Consider the following 19,857-nt stretch of genomic DNA (forward strand, 5'->3'; position numbering starts at 1 on the left):
TTTTCTGTTTCCCAAACTTTTTGTTCCATTGCCCCCTTTTTCGGAGAAATTTTGTCTCTCAAGGCCCCTAGTAGGCCCATAGGATCCTATGTTACCCACAGCTTCTATCACGGCCCTAGACCATACCATCGCCCACCGGTGGGGGGGGGGGGAAGATATTGCCCACTTTGGGAAACACTGCACTAGTCTACTAGTATATCAGATCAGGAAACAGCCTGACAAGGACTAGACCAGAAACCCTATCTTCCTTCTCATCTTTCTTTACTTTTGCCTTCAGCCAGTTTTTGTCTCTTTTCTTTTACAGCGCTTCTTGGTGTTTTTAAAACTTTTCGTCAATTCAGGCAGTACCTGTGAGTGAATAAAACAAATTTTCATAAAAACCTATAGGAAAACCATGTTACGGCTAAAGAATGTGTGATTCTGGTTCTAATTATCTCCATCAGCCAAGGTATTACTATATATATATATTTGCCCTGTAATACCAACATTAGTATATTATACGACTATGATTCCCAATCATTCCAACCATGGTGCTTCAGGGATACTGCAAGATAGTAAAGCTTTCTAAGCCTGCAGTGAACATAAAAAGTTTGGGAATCCATTTTAATAAATGTCTTTACAGTTTTGTAAATTCAATTTCTAATGAATGCTTTTCAAGATTATTTCAAAATAAATAAGATAATTGGTTCAAGGTTAATCGAGAACAATATATATGCACATCAATGACGAGTTTGGCCTTTTGTTTTTCCAAATCCCAGTAGATAATGGGCTTTTCACTGAGGATCGTCGGAATGATTCAAGGAATCTGCGAGCTTAGATGAGAAAACTTAACTCATATCTTATACCAAATATTATTCTAAGGGGGGAAAGGGGGGGTCTGAGGCCTTTATCTTACTAGCACAGGTGGGGAAGAGGGGGGGGGGTCCACAAAACAAAAGGCTAAGAACTTCTGCTGTAATGCAAACAAACAAGTTATGTAAATTCGGTGCATCATGAGAAATAGTTATACAGATATAGGTATCAAATTTAGTCTACACAAATGGGCAACCAAAATATTCCTGAGCTGCAACAACACTAAACTAGAGATGACTCTAACATTGCAGGGCATGACAAATTCCAAGCACCAGGTCACCATGGAAACTAAGAAATTGAAAAAAAAAAATTATCGCATTGGCACACACACACATATGGGCCGCAAAAAAATTAAACCCTCACATAATTAATATTTTTCTAGCAGCAAGCTCTGAGACAGATAGACCAAGAAATATCTTCTCTGTATCGTTCCAATTTCAGTATATGTACTGCCAAAGCGAGTACCTTAGACCAAGAAATATGGCATGAAACAAAATATCTTAATACATGTTGGTGTGAAAATATCCATTGAAATGGGATAGCAAATGTGATCGATATGTGCACCTTCTTGATGCACTTTCCCTGTTTGCTTCCACTTTTCAGCAAACATATACAGGGTGGGTAGGAAGTCCTAAACACATACTAAAAATTAATAAAAAATCAGGCAATTGACAAAAAAAAAGTGTGGTTTGCACTAAAATACTCTCTCCTTATCATGGCCTAGTTTATTTTTTGATAAGTTAAAAAAAATTTAGAATTTTCATTCACATAATGGTGCTGTATCATAAAAAACTTGACATAACACATAGAATGCAGCATGAATGGTGCATAATTAATGCTTATGGTGATTTGCATAACAGAACTATCACATTTCCATTATGAGCACCCCTTGACCCATTTAGATGTAGCCCAAGCTACGACAGGTGGTATTTACATATACTAATATGTATATATTTATACATACTGAGAAAATATTTTTGTTTGATGCATATCGTCATGAACATTAATTATGCATTTGTGTTGCATTCCATGAGTTATATGATATAGCACTATCTTGGAGTGAAATTTTGAACTATTTATTTCGCCCACCCTGTACATGTTTTTGTGATCAACAGAAAAAAAGTCTTGACTTCTGGAGATGAGTACATTGTCTGACTTTCTCCTACAGATTTTCCCTGAGGAAGGAGCCATAGAGATTGATAAAAAAACTGTAAGTCATATTGAACCCGGATGACAATGCTCTAGAAATTAATTGACTGAACATCATGCATACTACACTGAAGAGACAAAAAAACTGGTAAACCTGCCTAATATCGTGTAGGGCCCCCGCGAGCCCGCAGAAGTGCCGCAACACGGCGTGGCATGGACTCACTAATGTCTGAAGTAGTGCTGGAGGTAATTGACACCATGAATCATGCAGGGCTGTCCATGAATCCATAGGAGTAAGAGGGGGTGGAGATCTCTTCTGAACAGCATGTTGCAAGGCATCCCAGATATGTTCATGTCTGGGGATTTAGGTAGGAAGCGGAAGTGTCTAAAGTCAGAAGAGTGTTCCTGGAGCCACTTTGTAGCAATTCTGGACGTGTGGGGGTGTCGCATTGTCCTGCTGAAATTGTCCAAGTCCGTTGGAATGCACAATGGACATGAATGGGTGCAGGTGATCAGACAGGATGCTTATGTACCTGTCACCTGTCAGAGTCGTATCTAGACGTATCAGGGGTCCCATATCACGCCAACTGCACACGCACCATACCATCACAGAGCCTTCAACAGCTTGAACAGTCCCCTGTTGATATGTAGGGTCCATGGATTCATGAGGTTGTCTCCATACCCGTACACGTCCATCAGCTCGAAGCAATTGGAACCGAGACTCGTCAGACCAGGCAACGTGTTTCCAGTCCTCAACAGTCCAATGTCGGTGTTGTCGGGCCCAGGCGAGGCGTAAAGCTTTATGTCGTGCTGCCATCAAGGGTACATGAGTGGGCCTTCGGCTCCGAAAGCCCATATCGATGATGTTTCGTTGAATGGTTTGCACGCTGACACTTGTTGATGGCCCAGCATTGAAATCTGCAGCAATTTGTGGAAGGGTTGCACGTCTGTCACGTTTAATGATTCTCGTCAGTCGTCGTTGGTCCCGTTCTTGCATGATCTTTTTCCGGCCGCAGCGATGTCGTAGATTTAATTTTTTACCGGATTGCCGATATTCACGGTACACTCGTGAAATGGTCATACGTGAAAATCCAAATTTCATCGCTACCTCGGAGATGCTATGTCCCATCTCTTGTGCGCCGACTATAACACCACGTTCAAACTCACTTAAATCTCGATAACCCGCCATAGTAGCAGCAGTAACCGATCTAACAACTATGCCAGACACATGTTATATACGCGTTGCCAACTGCAGCGCTGTACTCTGATTGGTTCCATCTCTCTTTATTTGCATACGCATGCCTGTACCAGTTTTTTTTTGCTCTTCAGTTTAAATGATGCAGGATATCAATAACAATGTCTGCAACGTGAGGACAGGATGGCAACTTTTACTATGCTTCAGAATTTTGGGTTTCATGTGATGTCCAATCAATTTCCAGGGAAGTTTATTATGGCTACCACACAGTTTCGGGTATCAATCTATGGGAATTGTGTGCACAACATGTCCAGCACCAAAAATCAGAAAATGTAACGTAGATGCAGACAGACCATAAGGACATTTTTTTTTCAGGAATTAACAGAGGACTTGTACAATAAAGTAGCAGCAAACATGAATGTCTATATTGAACGTATTCTACGAAAGGATAAATAATCTTTTGCCTGATATGATCACAGAAGAAAAAAAAGACAAAGGAAAAATCATGAAATTCTTAATGTGTTTTTGACCACAACATTTGACTAATACAAATTTTTTCCAATGAGCAACTAGGAGTAAGATTTGGTAACAGACTCAAGTTGGATCCTGTTAGCATGATATTGGCTACATTTACCCTCTGCAGATAGCATCCACTGCTTGTGTAGAAACAGGTTAGGAATTTTGTGATTTTTCTTTTATCCTATATGTTCCCTCTGTGTGATTATCCTATATGCCAGCTAGTCATACCGTCATTTCAATCCCTGTTTCAGTACCAACAAATACAAAAGATACTTTTTATAATAAATATTTCTTAAGCTATCTTCAGTGCACAGCATTTCTTGTGCATCCTATACTAACAATCTGTTTCGAGATAGAGAGCAAGCTGCCATATTTAATCTCCTATATTTTCGCCCTCCCCCATCAAAAATATTGTTTAAGCATCATCTTTGCATTATATTCTCATGAAAGCTATAATACTACTACTCTTAACTGTATATACATCTCACAAACATTCCCTTGAGAAATTTCTGATGATTCAGTACGTGCAGGAATGTGTGTTTTGTGTGTGGGGCTCAATGAATTTATAATGTCAGAGTTATGTGTGTCATATTTTGGTTGTGCTGTCATCTGCTATCCATATCTATATATATAAAATTGATTTTCTGTCTGTCTGTGTGTGTGTGTATGTATGTTCTCTATACAAATCTATAATTTTAGATCAATCGTCGCCAAATTTTGCATATATACTAAATGGGACCCGACTTGAACGATAGGCTACTTTAAAATTTTGTCAGAGCAGGGCAAGTGCCCCAAATGGGCAAAAAACTGTCGGGCAACAATGGCTTTTGGGCCTCAACAATCACTTTCCGAACGTTTACTTTGGTTACCATGGTTCCCTAGCAATGCGTTTCAGACGTGTATATGCCTTTACAATGGTTTGTCACTTCTTTAATCCTGTTAGTATATGTATAATAGTTTATGCCTTTATAATGGTTTGCCAACACTTTCAATACTACACAATACTACTATTCAATACTATCAGTAATGAGGCTTTTTGAATAGACGTCATAATTATCAACAGCGTCGCTTTGAGGGTCAGGAGAAGGGTGACTCATAGAAACCACTGTTAAAATTGCCGATTTTACTGTAGAAATGTTGAAATTTAATGGGGTTTTCCGCCACATCAATAATTTTAAAAATTGTATTGAATTCTCGATTTCTGAAATATTGAGTTTGCTTAGAGATATACGAAGCCCAAGAGATATATTAAATATGAAGTAATTAGCCTGACTTGATTTCAACTTTTTATTTATATCTTCTCAAGCATGAAATTTAATGTCTCTGTATTGTCTTTTGATATTCAACTGCATCAATTCATGTAGGTAAGGATATTTTAAAATTAATTATGGGAACGTAAAAGTACATGGAAAAAATTCCACAGCTTTAATTAAGCATTTTTGAAAGCTGAAACAGGCAGATTGGATAACTTGAAGTTTAGGGGCGCTTATCAGGGGCGCCCCACTTAAAAAAGGAAAAAGTATATATTCATTTCTATGTTTCTTTAAATCTAGATTTGTTTAGTTCATGAGTCGCACAGGAAATTGCCATATTGGTTAACTTAGATACGGTTTGCATGCCCCTCAAAGAAAGAGGTAGATATCACGTGTTTCTAACAGCCTCATTGAAGAAAACCCGGGCAGCGCTGGGTATTATAGCTAGTAAGGGATAAAAGTAACAGATGCCTAAATTTTCTTGTTTGAGGTCTGTCTACTTTATGCGAAAAGACTTTTTTTTTTCAAATGATAGGCCATCTTGTATTTGTGCCTAAAAATTGGGAAAACTTCAATTGACCAAAAACAACTGTTCAAGCAACTGGGGGTTCAAACCCGGATTTTCGCAATGCTAGTCCATGATGATGCCCAGACGACTGCAGCAATAACAAGTAATAGCATATTTTCAAATAATCTTATCTCTAATATGAATAACTGAAGAAAAAAAAAATTAACAAGCCTCTCATGATGGGTAGGCTGACAAAATATCGGAAATCGAGACTGAAATTGTTGATGAGCATCAAATTTAAGGTCATTAGAAATCAGGGAGAACTAAAATTTATTTCATGCAAAAAATACGTTCAACATGACAAATATGACAAAAATATTTATAATCATAATTATCACAATAGTAATCCTTGCTTTAATTGATTATCTGCAACTTGGTTTACTTAAATAAATAATTTATAAGTAACGAAAATTATTTTTATCCAATTGGATTTCAGTTAAGATTACAAATTCAAGTAAGCCTCGATTAAAATATAAGAAAAATGGGACTTCTTTTTTTTTTTAAAGTCAAGATATGAAAATGCAAACCATATGGTTGCCCTAATCATGGGGTTTGCAACAAGAAATGCATTGGGAGAGGGAGACAATTTGTTATACCATGAATTCTACATCCCTATACATATATCTATTCCAATATATCCCTATTCTCTATCTTTTATATTTCTATCATCTTTCAATTCCAATTGTTTTTCACTCAAAACCTATTCGTTATAAGAACTGCTCCAGAAGTAGAACTTTCTTTAAATTCAAACTTATTTCACTGGTATCTGATCAAAATCTGAAGCTTCACTGAAACTTATAAACTACACAACAAAAAAAAGCAAAGCAAAATCCATTTAATTTATTATCTTATGGAAGACTTTTACAAGCTTTAGTTTAAGAGATGCACAATAAATACGCAAAAACCAAATGCTATGAACATGATTTTATTTGTTACTTTTTTTTTCTTCTTTTCAGTGTAAGTAGTTTTTTTTTCTCACTTAATATAATATTTCATCATTTAAATTTGCTTGTTTAATTAAATCACAAGTATTCCACAGGTTTACCATGCTACAACTTCACAAGTAACAAGCACTTCATTGCACACAATCGCATAACACAATAATATTGGTGTATTGAAAGGTTATGTATATTAACGTCTTTGATTCAATTTAAATCTATAGCATATGCTATGCAATAAATTTATAATCTTTTTTCTTATCGGCACAGAAACAAACAATTAAAAATGAAAACTGTTGATATATATATTTATATATATATATATGTATTTGTTTCGATTACCTTTACAATAATAATAATAGTGCACGCAATGACTGCTATTGCGAAGCTTGTCAGCCTTACGCACATAGAACACACACAAAACTAACCTATTTTCAATGAACATTGCCTTCTACTTTCATAACTGTAATTCTTCGTATTGCATTACAACTCCAACTATACACATATTCACCACTCATGACTCTGGAAACGCAATTTTAAACATCTCTTCATATATATATATAGATGTAATGGCACAAATATGTGCTTCCAACAAATTTCATACAACATAAAAACCTGGAAGTAGGGCCAAGGGTAAAGCTGAGATTATTGTATAAAAATAAATAAAACCTGAACTAAAAGTTTCATTTTCCTTTTTTTGATGCAGCTATCTTTATTTTTTTGGTCCATTATCCAGCATTTACCTTTGCTTTTTGTAATGCATGATCAAATCCCGCTCATTCATTCATAACTTAAGTTTAAGATTAGTAGATAGATAGGAAGTTTTTAATATATAATTTTGAAAATTTAATGAATCATTTGGTACACAGTTCGATACGTCCTTTCACACATTTTTTTTCGTCATGACCAAAACTAAGAATATGGATATAAAATATCAAAGGCAATTACACAACTCTGAAACCATTTACACTAATAATAGAAAAGACCAAAAATTAGATTACATAACTGACATACTCACAAAAACATGCAATGTCTTCGTACGGGAAACACAATGGACTATCGATTAAAAAAATTTTAGGTTCAGAGTTGGAAGGCACTGTAATATTACAAATGTTTATCCATGCACACACACTGAACTTCCCAAATAATACATTTTATTGTTTTCAACAATTAGGTTTATGAATATTTTTCTTTAAAAAAATCATATCATACAAATGCATTCATTAAATATCATTTTGAATTGATTTTGAAACTTCTATCATATCATTTATTAATAAATTTGCGAAGAAAAAAAAATTGAATTTGATAGCTGCAGCAATTAAAGCGCTTTAAAATTTTTGTATTTATTCATCATAACAATCCAAGTTAACACGGGAGAAAAACCATCATGTGCCTACCCTGGACCCACTACCATACTGAGCAGATAACAGGGGGGGAAAAATATACAATAGCTCAAATGGGGAAAGAGAAAAAAAAAGTTAACAGCCTTGGCATCGAAATTTGTGTAAACCAGTCTTTGAACATCATATTACAAACATCGTAAAATTACACAGGTGAAACTTAAAATCATTTGTTTTTCTTTTCTTTATAAAGAACAATTACTACATTCACTAAAATCATCAAATCAATCAACAGATGACAAAAAAAAGAAAAATAGATTCTCAGAAATGAATGCTCACAAAAAACAAAAAACGATACGCAAAAAACAATCAGATTTGATGACATACATTTACGATGAGAGCCGTTAAAAAAATTTTCTCAAAGAACTTTTTTTTAAACACCTAACCTATCACAAAAAAACCTAACACAATAGAAAAATACTATTTTGCACTGACTAAAAGATTTTTCTTCTTCTTATAACTGTCCTTTTCTTTTTCAATCACTGTCAGTTCAGATAATTGATATATATTGAATCCTCTTAGTATCCCATAATTTAAACATCTATTCTAACACAGTTATATTCCAGCATATAAATAATACAAGTTTTCTGATATTTTTCTTTTTTTTTTCCTCAGCACTTCTTTCTTTAAAATTTTTTAATACAGCGAGATTCTGAAGAATAGAGACAGGATAGAGGCAAAAGAAAAAAAAAATAATGAGAGCCAAGTCAGGTGGCGCTTGCATCAGATGTGGTAGTGGGTCTGCCAGCATATGCGATTTCACCTCCTGCAACAAGTTAGGAAACTTAAATAACAGTGTGTCATGATTTATTCTAAATTTAAGAAAATTTCCTTACCAATTCAATTATGTTTCCTATCTGCATACGTATATAGTGCTGTCAATTTGCTTATTTTGATTCAGTAATTAGGTGTAATGACAAAATAGTTTAACGCATAGCAGGGCTTAGAAAACTCAGGCGCAATCCAAATTTCTTATAGGAGCCAAGCATATTTATTTTTAAGAAAACTGGTGTTTCAAGTTTTCTGGAACTGGATTCTTTTTCAATGTTGTAGACAAACTAACTCTAGTTCCATAACTTCTGAGTTGTCCTTAGACCTTAATGAAAAAGAAATCAAATATAGAAGAAAATTTTAGATTTTCAATCATGACCACCTGTGCCTGCGATTTGTCAAGCCCTGATTTCCAGCAAATTTATTGGATACAAGTAATTAACTAATTTAATTTGAAAGTTGAGCTATTTCTATATCAAAGCCAAAAAAAAAAAGGTTGTGAACTTGAGATATATATGTATGCTATTTGAAGTAACGCAAAAAGTTTTAGATCAACTGCAGGGGAAAAAAAAAAAAAGATCAGAATACAGCAATTTTTTTGGCTCAGAGAAAAGTTTTCAAGGTACCCAAGAAACTTTTAATAGCTGATTAATACCAAATACTAAATGTGACTGAAAAAATAGTCAAACACAAAAAAGAGATAGGTCATTATATTTAACTCAACTAAATTTTAATTACGATCAACTGGTACAGTTAAAAACAATAAAAATATTGTTCCCAATATATTTTTGAATTAGAATCATTACATCATATTACATTGAAAAATTTACATTTCTATGGAGTGAATAGCGATGGGTGAACATAGGTAGCTGTGAATTTATTCCAAAGTCATTATACTCCATCGGGTATATGAGAAGTAATTAGTCATTTGATTTGACTGTCAGACAATTTTTTATTTGGCTAAGAAAGTAAATAACTTTAACAAAGGAAGAGAACTGTAAACCTGATGATTCCCAATTAGGGTGGTAATGGTAATGATTCGCAATTAGATACTAGACCTACTTGTGAAACTTGTACAGAACTATGTCTATGCATTTGTACAAAACAAAAAAAAAGACAAAAGAAAAAGCTGTGATTAAGCTATTTTTTCTCTTTTTAAAGAAGCTTCGAACATGCAAAAAAACAATAAATTTTACAACATGGCAGAAAGTTGGCTCCAGGAAGAACGTACTGATATTGAACATGCGGCATAAAACATAATTTATATATGAGCCAGTTTTTGAAGAGAAAAACCCTTCAGGCTCACCCTTGGTTGTTTTAAAGCAAGAGGAAGTGTTGGCTAACACACAAGACTGTATGGTATATACTTGAGTCATACAGAAATGATTGACACACACCCGATCACGTCATTAACAAACTCCACATGACAGCGAAATAAAACATAGACACCAGGGGTTTTGAGCTATGCAAAATGTACTAATGGTGCTACCCACTGCTGATGACTAAGGAAAGCGGTTGTTATTCCCATCACCATTGTAAGCATAGACAGCAAAAATGCAAGGCGATTATCATGGCCAGCACTGAACATCATGGTTTTTGTGGAAACAGGTAGCTTCCATTCCTTAGGAGGTGATATCCATCGTCATATGGCGTTGGTGTGCAGAAACAAAGCACCATCAAGGCAAATTGCGTTCTGCTGGTTGGCCAAGTTCAAGTGGACAGGAAAGTGCAGTCAAAGATGTGAGCACAACCAATACCCACAAGACGAATTTAACATTGTGTACAGCAGCAAATGTCAACACTGTGTCAAATTTGATTATGGTGAAACAGACGGTTTTTTTTTTCAAACTGAGCACAACTCAGGTCTATCGCCATGGATAATTTACCATCTAGTGAGTTGTGATGGACGTGTAAGTATGTGTACCTAACAGTCTGAATGTGCATCTAGTGTTGTGTCTGATTTTTCAGTGCTGCCATCTATATTTCAGAATTGAAGTGAGTGAAGTGTAATGACTGACTACTTGTACTTTTTGTAGGCCTGTTGCTCTCTGTGACATGACTTTTTAATGGGGAAGATTGGCTCACATTCGTGCCCCGAAGTTGAGAACTACAGAAAACCAACTTCAGCCAACTACCACTGTGACGAACAGTGGGGGCTCAAACTCGTGTCTCCACGATAGAGTCCATCACTATGACCACTTGAACACCACAGCAGCTGAAACAGATACTTCTACTACTTGACCATACATGCACCTCATACACATTCCTCTTTGCAATTTTTAACGAATCAGCACATGTCGGAATGTGTATTCTGAATGAATGTGTGACCCTAACGTATCTATGTTGTAGAGTTGCGCTTGTTTGGTGTGTATGCGTTTTTTGCTCAGTTAACAGGAGCTAAAATAACAAGCGTCTATGTCATGTTAGCCAACGAATCTACATCCATCAAACTATTCGCTACTCAAGATTGAAAAATAATGAAAAAAAGTTAACCGAAAAATTCATAATTTATTTATACAATGATAACTTTGCTTATCTTTTAAAATATCAAACATTCATGCACAAAATAAAATATTTCTAGCATTTTTAAATTCATAAAAGCCATAGATTTTTATGACAAATTATAGATTTTTATAATCTAGGACATTGTTTTATGTTTCACGCAACATTGTTTTTTATCATGCATACTTTTACTTTCTCGACATGACAAGAACAAGTCTTATCTTATATGGTCATTTCTTTTGCCGCTGCTTGACCTAATCAGTTCTTGCGCCAATAAAAACCAAAATCCAATCCAAAATAAAATTGGAAAACGCTTATGAAATGCTTGTCACTTTGAGTGTTGCAACATGAATAAAAACAAGCAGGTTGATATAAAAATTCCATTGTTGTACTCAATCTAACATTAATGCTGTTCTAAATAAAAGATACAATTAAAATTAACTATGCATATGTCATTTATGAATTATTTTAAATTGTGTAGTACGTCCTAGTACGTATAGATCATATAGATGGTGCACCCCCCCCCCTTCTCCGCTTCTGAGAAGCATGGTTCCTTGTGAAAAGTTCAGTATAACTTGTACCATCTACACGTAAACATGTCTTCTTTCTTGTTGTACTTCTTCCTCAATATATATTAATAAATTGTTAAATTTTAAATATGTTTAATCTTTTCATTACAAAGCATTCGGTATAACTACTTTACTCATCAATCCCCAAAACATCAGTCTGAATGAAACATTAACTATACATATAAACATAATCTATCTCATTTACTAGTTTATGTATCTTTCAATACTAAACAAATCTTGTGAATCTGTTATCAATATTTATTTACAGAATATTGTTTAATAATGGGAAGATGTTTGGCATAAATTTATGAGCAACTAAGAACTGCTTTTCATCTCTCCCACCAGCTCACTAGTTTTCTCTACTGCTGTGTGAACTTAATTCTGGAGCAGAAACATTTGCCCCAGAGTCATCTTTACAGTCATGGACATGTGTCAGTCTACACATTAAAACTTCTAGACAAGTGGTAATGGTTCACAAGATCGATCAATCAACCTAAAAAAAAACCCTCAACAGCAATAACACGAGGTTGCTGCTTGTACAAATAAGATGTAACCAAATGAGAAATTTTTCTCTCAAGAACCAATAAAATAATATAAAAGTAAATTTTTAAATAAAATTCCAAACTAATGGAAGACACAAAGATCTATGATATACCTAGGCATGGTATAACAATGGTATGATGTAAATGGAATTTCAGGAGAACTGTAGTCATAGATGTAATATGTTTTATTGCTCATCAATTTTCATTCAGTATTATGAACAATTATTTGATGTCATTGCTAATGCACAAGAAAAAGTCTCACGCAATAGGTTCAGTTACTATCAACTTGTGGAGAAAGGAAAAACAATCAGTGCATTGAATTCATACTACTCGCCCCCAGAACATAATCAAGAAAAAATAGCATGCAGCATGAAGTTAATTGTTCTCTCATAAATGTGATCATGATCGTATGATCGTCTATAGCCGTGAATACTACTACATACAAACATACATGCACCTTGTAAACATTACTCTGGGAATGACCAATGTCAAAGCGCATGATGTGTTCTAGTGGTGCTGTCATCTGTCTTCCATATTTTGAAGTAAAAATTACAGGTACCTGCTTCTTGTTATGTAAGTAGCATGTGTTGAAGTTTTACCTGCTTTCTCTTTTCAAATGGGAGCTAGGTTTGCAGTCGTGCCTTGAAGTTGGAAAACTGAACCAACTTCAGCTGACTGCCATTGTGACACCAATGGACTCAAACTTGGATCCTCGCAGGAAGAATAGTACATCCAATGACTATAGGTGAAATAACTTCTTCAGTGATGTCATGAGCTTCACATGGAGGTTTTCCACATCATCTAGTGATGATGATTCCATCATCAATAGATGATGACCTAACAGTCTGAGTGCGTATATAGTGTTGTCTAATTTTTCCGTGGAACCATCTATATTTCAGAAGTAAAGTGAGTGTAGTGTAATGATTGAATATTTTTACCCTTTGTAGGCCTGTTGCTCTCTGAAGAAATTATTTAGCCAGATGGCTGGTTAATATGAATACCACAGGACCTAAATCTCCCGAGGTAGAATATTCTTAAACAGTATATAAGTATGCATTTCTCATAGAACTATCAGTAAGCTACGAAATAAGAAAAAAAAATTTTCTTTAAAGAATATATTAAGCCAAAAAATAACAAAAAATACATAGGGGGGAAAAACTTACATTTGTTCGGCATGGGAACAGTCTTCCCAGTGAATTCCACATAGTTTGATGGAAACAGACCCACAGTTCCATCTAGCTCCCCTCTCCACCATGATGGATCAGAATTGTTCAGAAGATTGATGATGCTACCTTTCTGGAATGTCAGTTCATCCTCATGTTCTCCAGTGAATGGATATAATGCAACAACTTGCTCTGAGATACAACATTTAAAAATATAACTATGATGAAGGAATGAATAATCATGTGAAAATAACTCTACACATACTCAATGATAATTCCAATGCACTAAGCCACATTTTTAGAAATTGTTACTCTAAGCCCCATTCACATGTGCAATAAAACATCCCGGGAAGTTCCCGGTAATGAGGATTTTCGCTACAAACCATTCACATGACGTTTAGTTTATGCTGGTAATCCCCCCTTCTTTACGGAAGTCGTCACTGGTTACATGGGTTGAATGGAAGAGGCGGAGAGAATGGAGTGGTGAATATGGCTGATGAAGAAGCTTACAGTAGTTTTCGCAGTGCAAAGGATTATGGGAGAGAAGGTCGGTGTCGGCTACCAATCCATCCCAAGAAAGATGGGCTTTTTTGATGAGCTTCTCTCCCACCATTTTTTTCCCCTACAAGGGGAATAAAAAAAAAGTTTCCATGCCGGTAATTATCACTAAAGCGACCCCCAATCTTGCACATGTGAATGGGGCTCTAGAGCCATAATGAAAATACAGAATGGAACCAATAGGTAACACAATTTCAATATGAAAATCCTGCTATGAATAATAAAATGTATGGTGTAAAACAATTAATCAGAGGCATAATTAGAATCATACTAATTGCAAAGGATGTAAAAGCAGTTATACCTATGTGTTATATCAGTTATTATTCTGTACCCTGTAGTTGTACATGATGTAAGTGTTACATGATGATAGGATAAGTGTTACATGATGATAGGATTTGAGGGGAAGGAGCAGTGTGTATTCTTTAGTTTGCTTTTGTTTTTTTTCTTTCAGAAGTTTAAAAGTTATGATTTGCCTGTCTTAGGGTAGCCAGATGTCCGATAAATGCACTATTTCAAAAAGACTTTTGAGACACCTGTTTGTCACAGATTTTAATTCATGTAATCAAAGATTAAATTTTCAATATTTATTTGGCAGAACTGTTTTATCATAAAATTTCAATCTACCAGTATGATTTTCAGCTTTGAATCCAGTGAACTGTCATCAACGCAATGACAAGTTTGAATCAAATGCTTATATAATGCACTGTAACAATACAAAGTAGTCAACTTGATACCTCAAACTTAAGGCGGCCCCCTACTAGACAGGGACAGTGCAAAAATTATCAGAGTTCCTTTGTAGAACAATTGATTTTTGATAATTTGTTATATTATTCAGAATATTCTGAACATTCTCATGTTTTTGGAGCAGCCACCTCGCCTTGTTGTACAAAATTATTTTCCAATTAATATTTTCTATTATAACAAGTGCAGCTACACCTGTCACACACCCCAAATGCATTTCCCAAACCCGAATATTAATTCACACAATATGGTGTCTTATGATTTGTCTCAACAATATATACCCCCCCCCCCCCCAATATCTTCAATAACTTTACGGCAATGCAGAGTGATTGCATAATATTTCTATTACATTGTAAGTTTGCAATGCGGCATTGAACTGGAAAAAACTGTACAAGACCAACACACCTCCTATAACTAGATATTTATAAGGTTTATATTTAGTTAAGGTTATATTTAGGTTTTATCACCAACTGATAACTTTAACCAAAGATGTGCAACTGGTCGTTGTAATGCTGAGAAAGATTTTTCCAGATGCCCAACGAAGGAATTTGCCTCTCATGTCCTAGTTTTTATCATGATCTGTTCATTTTCCAGTTACATGATCTAGCCCCTCTACTTTGTTTTCTGTCAATTCCTATTCTGGCAATGTAAGGTTTACTAACTTCAAATTTTAAAAATCATTTGAAGGTACTTCAACAAGTGTACAGGGATGGGATTGCTGTTGACTCTTTTCAGAGCAGTTTCGGAGCAGTGAGCAGAATCATTATTACCTTTGTCAAAAATGAAAATTTTTTGAACCGATATAATCAGATTATTCAATTTTGAACATTTTAACCAGTTATAGGGTTCCGGCGTCAAAAATCAGTTTTATATGTTTGATAAAACTTGCATCCACTTGTAGGGACGTAAAAATTATAAGTCATAATCCAAGCTAGACATAAGAAGAAAAAGTAAAAGTTTACAAATCAAACAAATAAGCATACATTAAAAAACCTCATGACATTTTGTTGACTCATGACTCTGTTTTCCTCCAATTTCTCAAGAACACTACATATTTTTTTCTTTCTGTGTTTTCAGACGAACTTGCCCACTTTCGATGTCTACAAAGTTTTTTCTCTTTATCCCCACTTCTACCATTTTCTCTGTAGTGTTCGGCATAGTTTTTGATGATGACAACTGAATTTCCAACTCCCTTTCTTCTGCTTTTAGTCTTTGATTCTCATCTGGTCGTGGAACTTTCTTATCAAAAGTTTTTTGATGCTGAAGTCTGTCTTGGTACTTCTGATGCAAGCTGCGAACAGCTTTCAGAAGATTGGCATCGACATCAATATCTTTAGCATTTCGAGAATGCTGTACATAAGATTTTATTTGCCTAATGCCATTGTTATTTTCAACCGAAAGATTTAATCTATGTTGCAGGAAATGTTTGTTTACACTAAAGCCCCTCTCGCAGTCTGCATTTCCATGTGGGCAAGACATATTAACGCTTTGACAAGCACAAGCAAAATTCTGAATTTTGCACTTCCATCCAAGTTTTTCAGATCAAATATAGATCCCCAATACTTATCTAACCTTTGATAACTCACATGTATATCTTCACACTGCAGAGAAATCCATTCATCCAAGAGAACAGGGGTATCCAAAGGACAAACTTTCAGTAGCTTTGAAACAATCTATTTAATACATGATAATGAAGAGTTTTCCAGTCGGAAAATGGGATGCAAATACTTCATTTTTTCAGCATGGTGTTCTCAAAAGGTAAAACTTTGAGCAAGTGCTTGATGATCTAGCACCTAATAGAAATTTTTTGTTGAGAACATTCCTCCAACTCAGCAAGATTGGATTCTATTTCAGCACCAACCACCACATTTTTCCTCCAGTTCTCACTGCTTTCTATAGCCAAATTCTGAAGCTCAGCAATTCTAACATTCTGAATATGTTCAGATTTCAGGAAACATGCCATAATTTTTCTAACAAGAGCTCCTAGCTCATCATACCAAATGTGTATGAGGGGCTCCTCTTTTTCAAATAATGTCAGAAAGCCATTCAAAAAGTTCTGATGCTTCCACCAAAACACTTTTATCTGAAAGGACTTCATGGATTTGATGCAGTCGAGATGAGTCTGATCTGGACTCCTTACTTCTGAATCAATGCTGAATTATCTCTTTCATTAATTCTGGAATTCTCTTTCAATAATTCTGGAATTCTCTTTCAATAATTCTGGAATTATTTCCCTTATTAATTATTTCTTTCACTAATGCTGAAATTATTTTTTATTAATGCTGGAATTACCTTTCATTAATTACATAATTTTTAATTAATGATGGAATTATAACTTTCATTTATTGTGGAACTGAAATTCTCTCTTTCATTAAAACTAGAATTTTTCTTTCAGTAAAACTAGAATTTTTCTTTCAGTAAAACTAGAATTTTTCTTTCATTAATTCTAGAATTCTCTCTTTCATCAATGCTGAATTCTCTCTCTCATTAATGCTTGAATTATCTTTCATTAATGCTGGAATTATCACTTTTATGATTTTGGAATTGTCACTTTCATCAATGTTGAAATTATCTTTTAATAATTCTGGAATTATGTTTTATTAACTCTGGAATTATCTTTTAATAATTCTGGAATTATGTTTTATTAACTCTGGAATTATCTTTTATTGACTCTGGAATTATGTTTTATTAACTCTGGAATTATGTTTTATTGACTCTGGAATTATCTTTTATTAATTTTGGAATTATCACTTTTATCAATGCTGAAATTATCTTTCATTAATTCCGGAATTATCTTACATTAATGCTGTAATTATCACTTTCATTTATTTTGGAACTGAAATTATCTATTTCATTAATTCTAGAAATTTTCTTTCATTAATTTTGGAATTATTTCATCGATACTGAAATTATTTCTTTCATTTATTGTTTCAAACTCCTATTTACGCCATAAGAAAATAACGGGGGATTGTGCGTGTTTTCACTGAATCACGTGATCTTCCGACGAATGATGTTGCGGACGCCGGTCTCAACACTGCAAGGCAAAGACCGCTGACATCATACTCCCTCCAGCTCGATAGTGCGTCCACATTTCAGATTCCGAAAACCAGTGTGTCATCTCCAATAGGTTAAAAAAACCTGAACTTTTTTTAGCTCGAAATTCGATTTTTTAATCAGTCGGAGGCGACGCGAGTTTTCGGAATCTGAAATACGGACACACTATTTTCATACCCAAATGCAGGAAACCTTGGCAGAACCGGTTATCTTGATGAATTCTACAAAAAAACCGGAACATACACAAAGGTTTTCTATAAGTTACAGTAGCAACGCCGAGGTTGACGTCACAGCATGATTCAAATGACGTAATCGAAAGTTGAAGAGGGAAATATCTGAGAACCCTGGTTGGCGCAGAAGCGCCAAATTTTCTTTGAAAATCAACGTTATGGCGCAGTATGTAGCAGGAAATTGCTAATGGTGCAGCTTGGCGCAGCAATCCCATCCCTGAGTGTAAATGAGAGCAGCTAATCCATTCAGACACAAAAAAAATTGTACTTCATGCATATAGAGTAAACCAGAGCTTGAAAAATCAAAAAAAAAAAAAAAATTAAGTACCAGCAAAATATCCACCAGATACCAAAAAAAATTTCCCGACAAAATTGGTCCAAAATAGTGAATTCTTTGATGTTTGGGACTTGTGGGTACCTTTCCATGCCAGCAGACATGCTGACATAGTTTCAGATAATTTTGTGTTGCCCTCAGATCGGTCGTCCCTTCAATTTGGTTATCATGCATATAAAAATTAGGCGTCAATGCTAATTTTTTAGTCAAAATTGCGACCTGCCACCTGGGATTTGTCCAGCACTGATATAATTTAAAAAAATCAATGCTGATATAATTAGAAGATCAAAACATGATTTTTTTTTACCAGCGTGAAATAACTTACAGGATGAACTAATAATAAATGATACCAATATTATAAGTTTCAATATTGAAGTGATCACTTACTGCACTCAGATGGTGGTGTTTGTTGATTGATTCCATTCATCATGAAATCGCTGTGCTTTGGAAGAATTGGTTCAGGAGTGCTGCGTGCACTACTTGCTGCACTTCCTGTATGTGGCCTAACATAAGATGCAGGAAACCAGCCAACCTGTCGCTTCCTGCCTTTTACCTATAAGAAAAAAAAAATTGAGTTTTCTTAGTTTGGCAGAAAAAAAAAAATAAGGCACACACAAGAATCATTAAAAAAGTAAAAATTTCTACAGTGAAACTTCATACCAACATACTAAAAATGGTACCACAATTTGAATTTTTCAATCTACTTTGAAAGTTAATTTATAACTATTGTGGCCGATTCAAAACTACAGCTTATTCAACTTTTTTTTTCCCTCTTTGCCAAATACTTTTTGTTATTGCTATTTTGTTTGATGAGCTCTTCCTTCATTGATATGTCTCCATTTCAATGGATCTGTGGCACACACCCATCAGAAAGATATAAAATTGTTCCGCTCAGTAAACAAATGAGAATTTCTATTGTTAAGAGTTGGGACATATCAACTATTCCACTGTTTGCCTAAGGCTAGTCAAACAGTAGAATGTAGCAAACAGTTCTTTTAGCTAACAAACTCTTCAGTCCTTTCAGACATTACAGGCCAAATTGAAACTTCCCACAAAGCCTGCAGGCCACCAACTTATACAGATGTATTTATAATTGTAAGAAGAATCCAGATTTAAAGAGCTTCTTGTCTAATTTACAGTGATATCTTAATAGATGACCAACCAACCCCAGAGTTAAACAGGGATAAAAATAATTGAAGATTTTTATTTATTCTGAGATAAATTTCCTTCTCAATATTTTCAAAGTGTTTCTTTTATAAATCTTTTTAAAACGTTTCTTTCAATAATGCTGCAGTATAATTCTCGGTGGTCATGAAGGCTCAATCAAATTATTTTTTAATTTGATAGTCTTTTAATGTTTTCTGCCATTGTCTGAAAATGGTCTGTGAGCCACGATGAAACGCTCTGAAGGCCACATATGGCCTGCAGGGAATGTGTTGAAGACACCCCCCTGGTCTCAAACAACATTTCTTGCAGTCATTATTTTGCCCTGGAGAGGACCAGTGGGGTTGTAAGAGGC

General features: G+C 34.8%; 1 protein-coding gene across 2 annotated transcripts in view; it reads right to left on the reverse strand.

The window, feature by feature from the left end:
- Window positions 1-19,857, reverse strand: part of LOC149064663 (intersectin-1-like) — a 72,923-nt gene that overhangs the window by 16,053 nt on the left and 37,013 nt on the right. For both annotated transcript variants that reach the window (XM_089255386.1, XM_089255387.1), the window contains 2 exons: window positions 18,726-18,891; window positions 13,422-13,613 (listed from right to left, as the gene is read on the reverse strand). In XM_089255386.1, coding sequence (XP_089111512.1) covers window positions 13,422-13,613; window positions 18,726-18,891 — 358 coding nt within the window. The remainder of the gene's footprint in view (window positions 1-13,421; window positions 13,614-18,725; window positions 18,892-19,857) is intronic.

Source organism: Pholcus phalangioides, unplaced genomic scaffold (genome assembly GCF_987345545.1).
Source record: "Pholcus phalangioides strain wild (caught in Gottingen) unplaced genomic scaffold, Ppha-v1.0 ptg000042l_1, whole genome shotgun sequence".
NCBI classification, from domain to species: Eukaryota; Metazoa; Arthropoda; class Arachnida; order Araneae; family Pholcidae; genus Pholcus; species Pholcus phalangioides.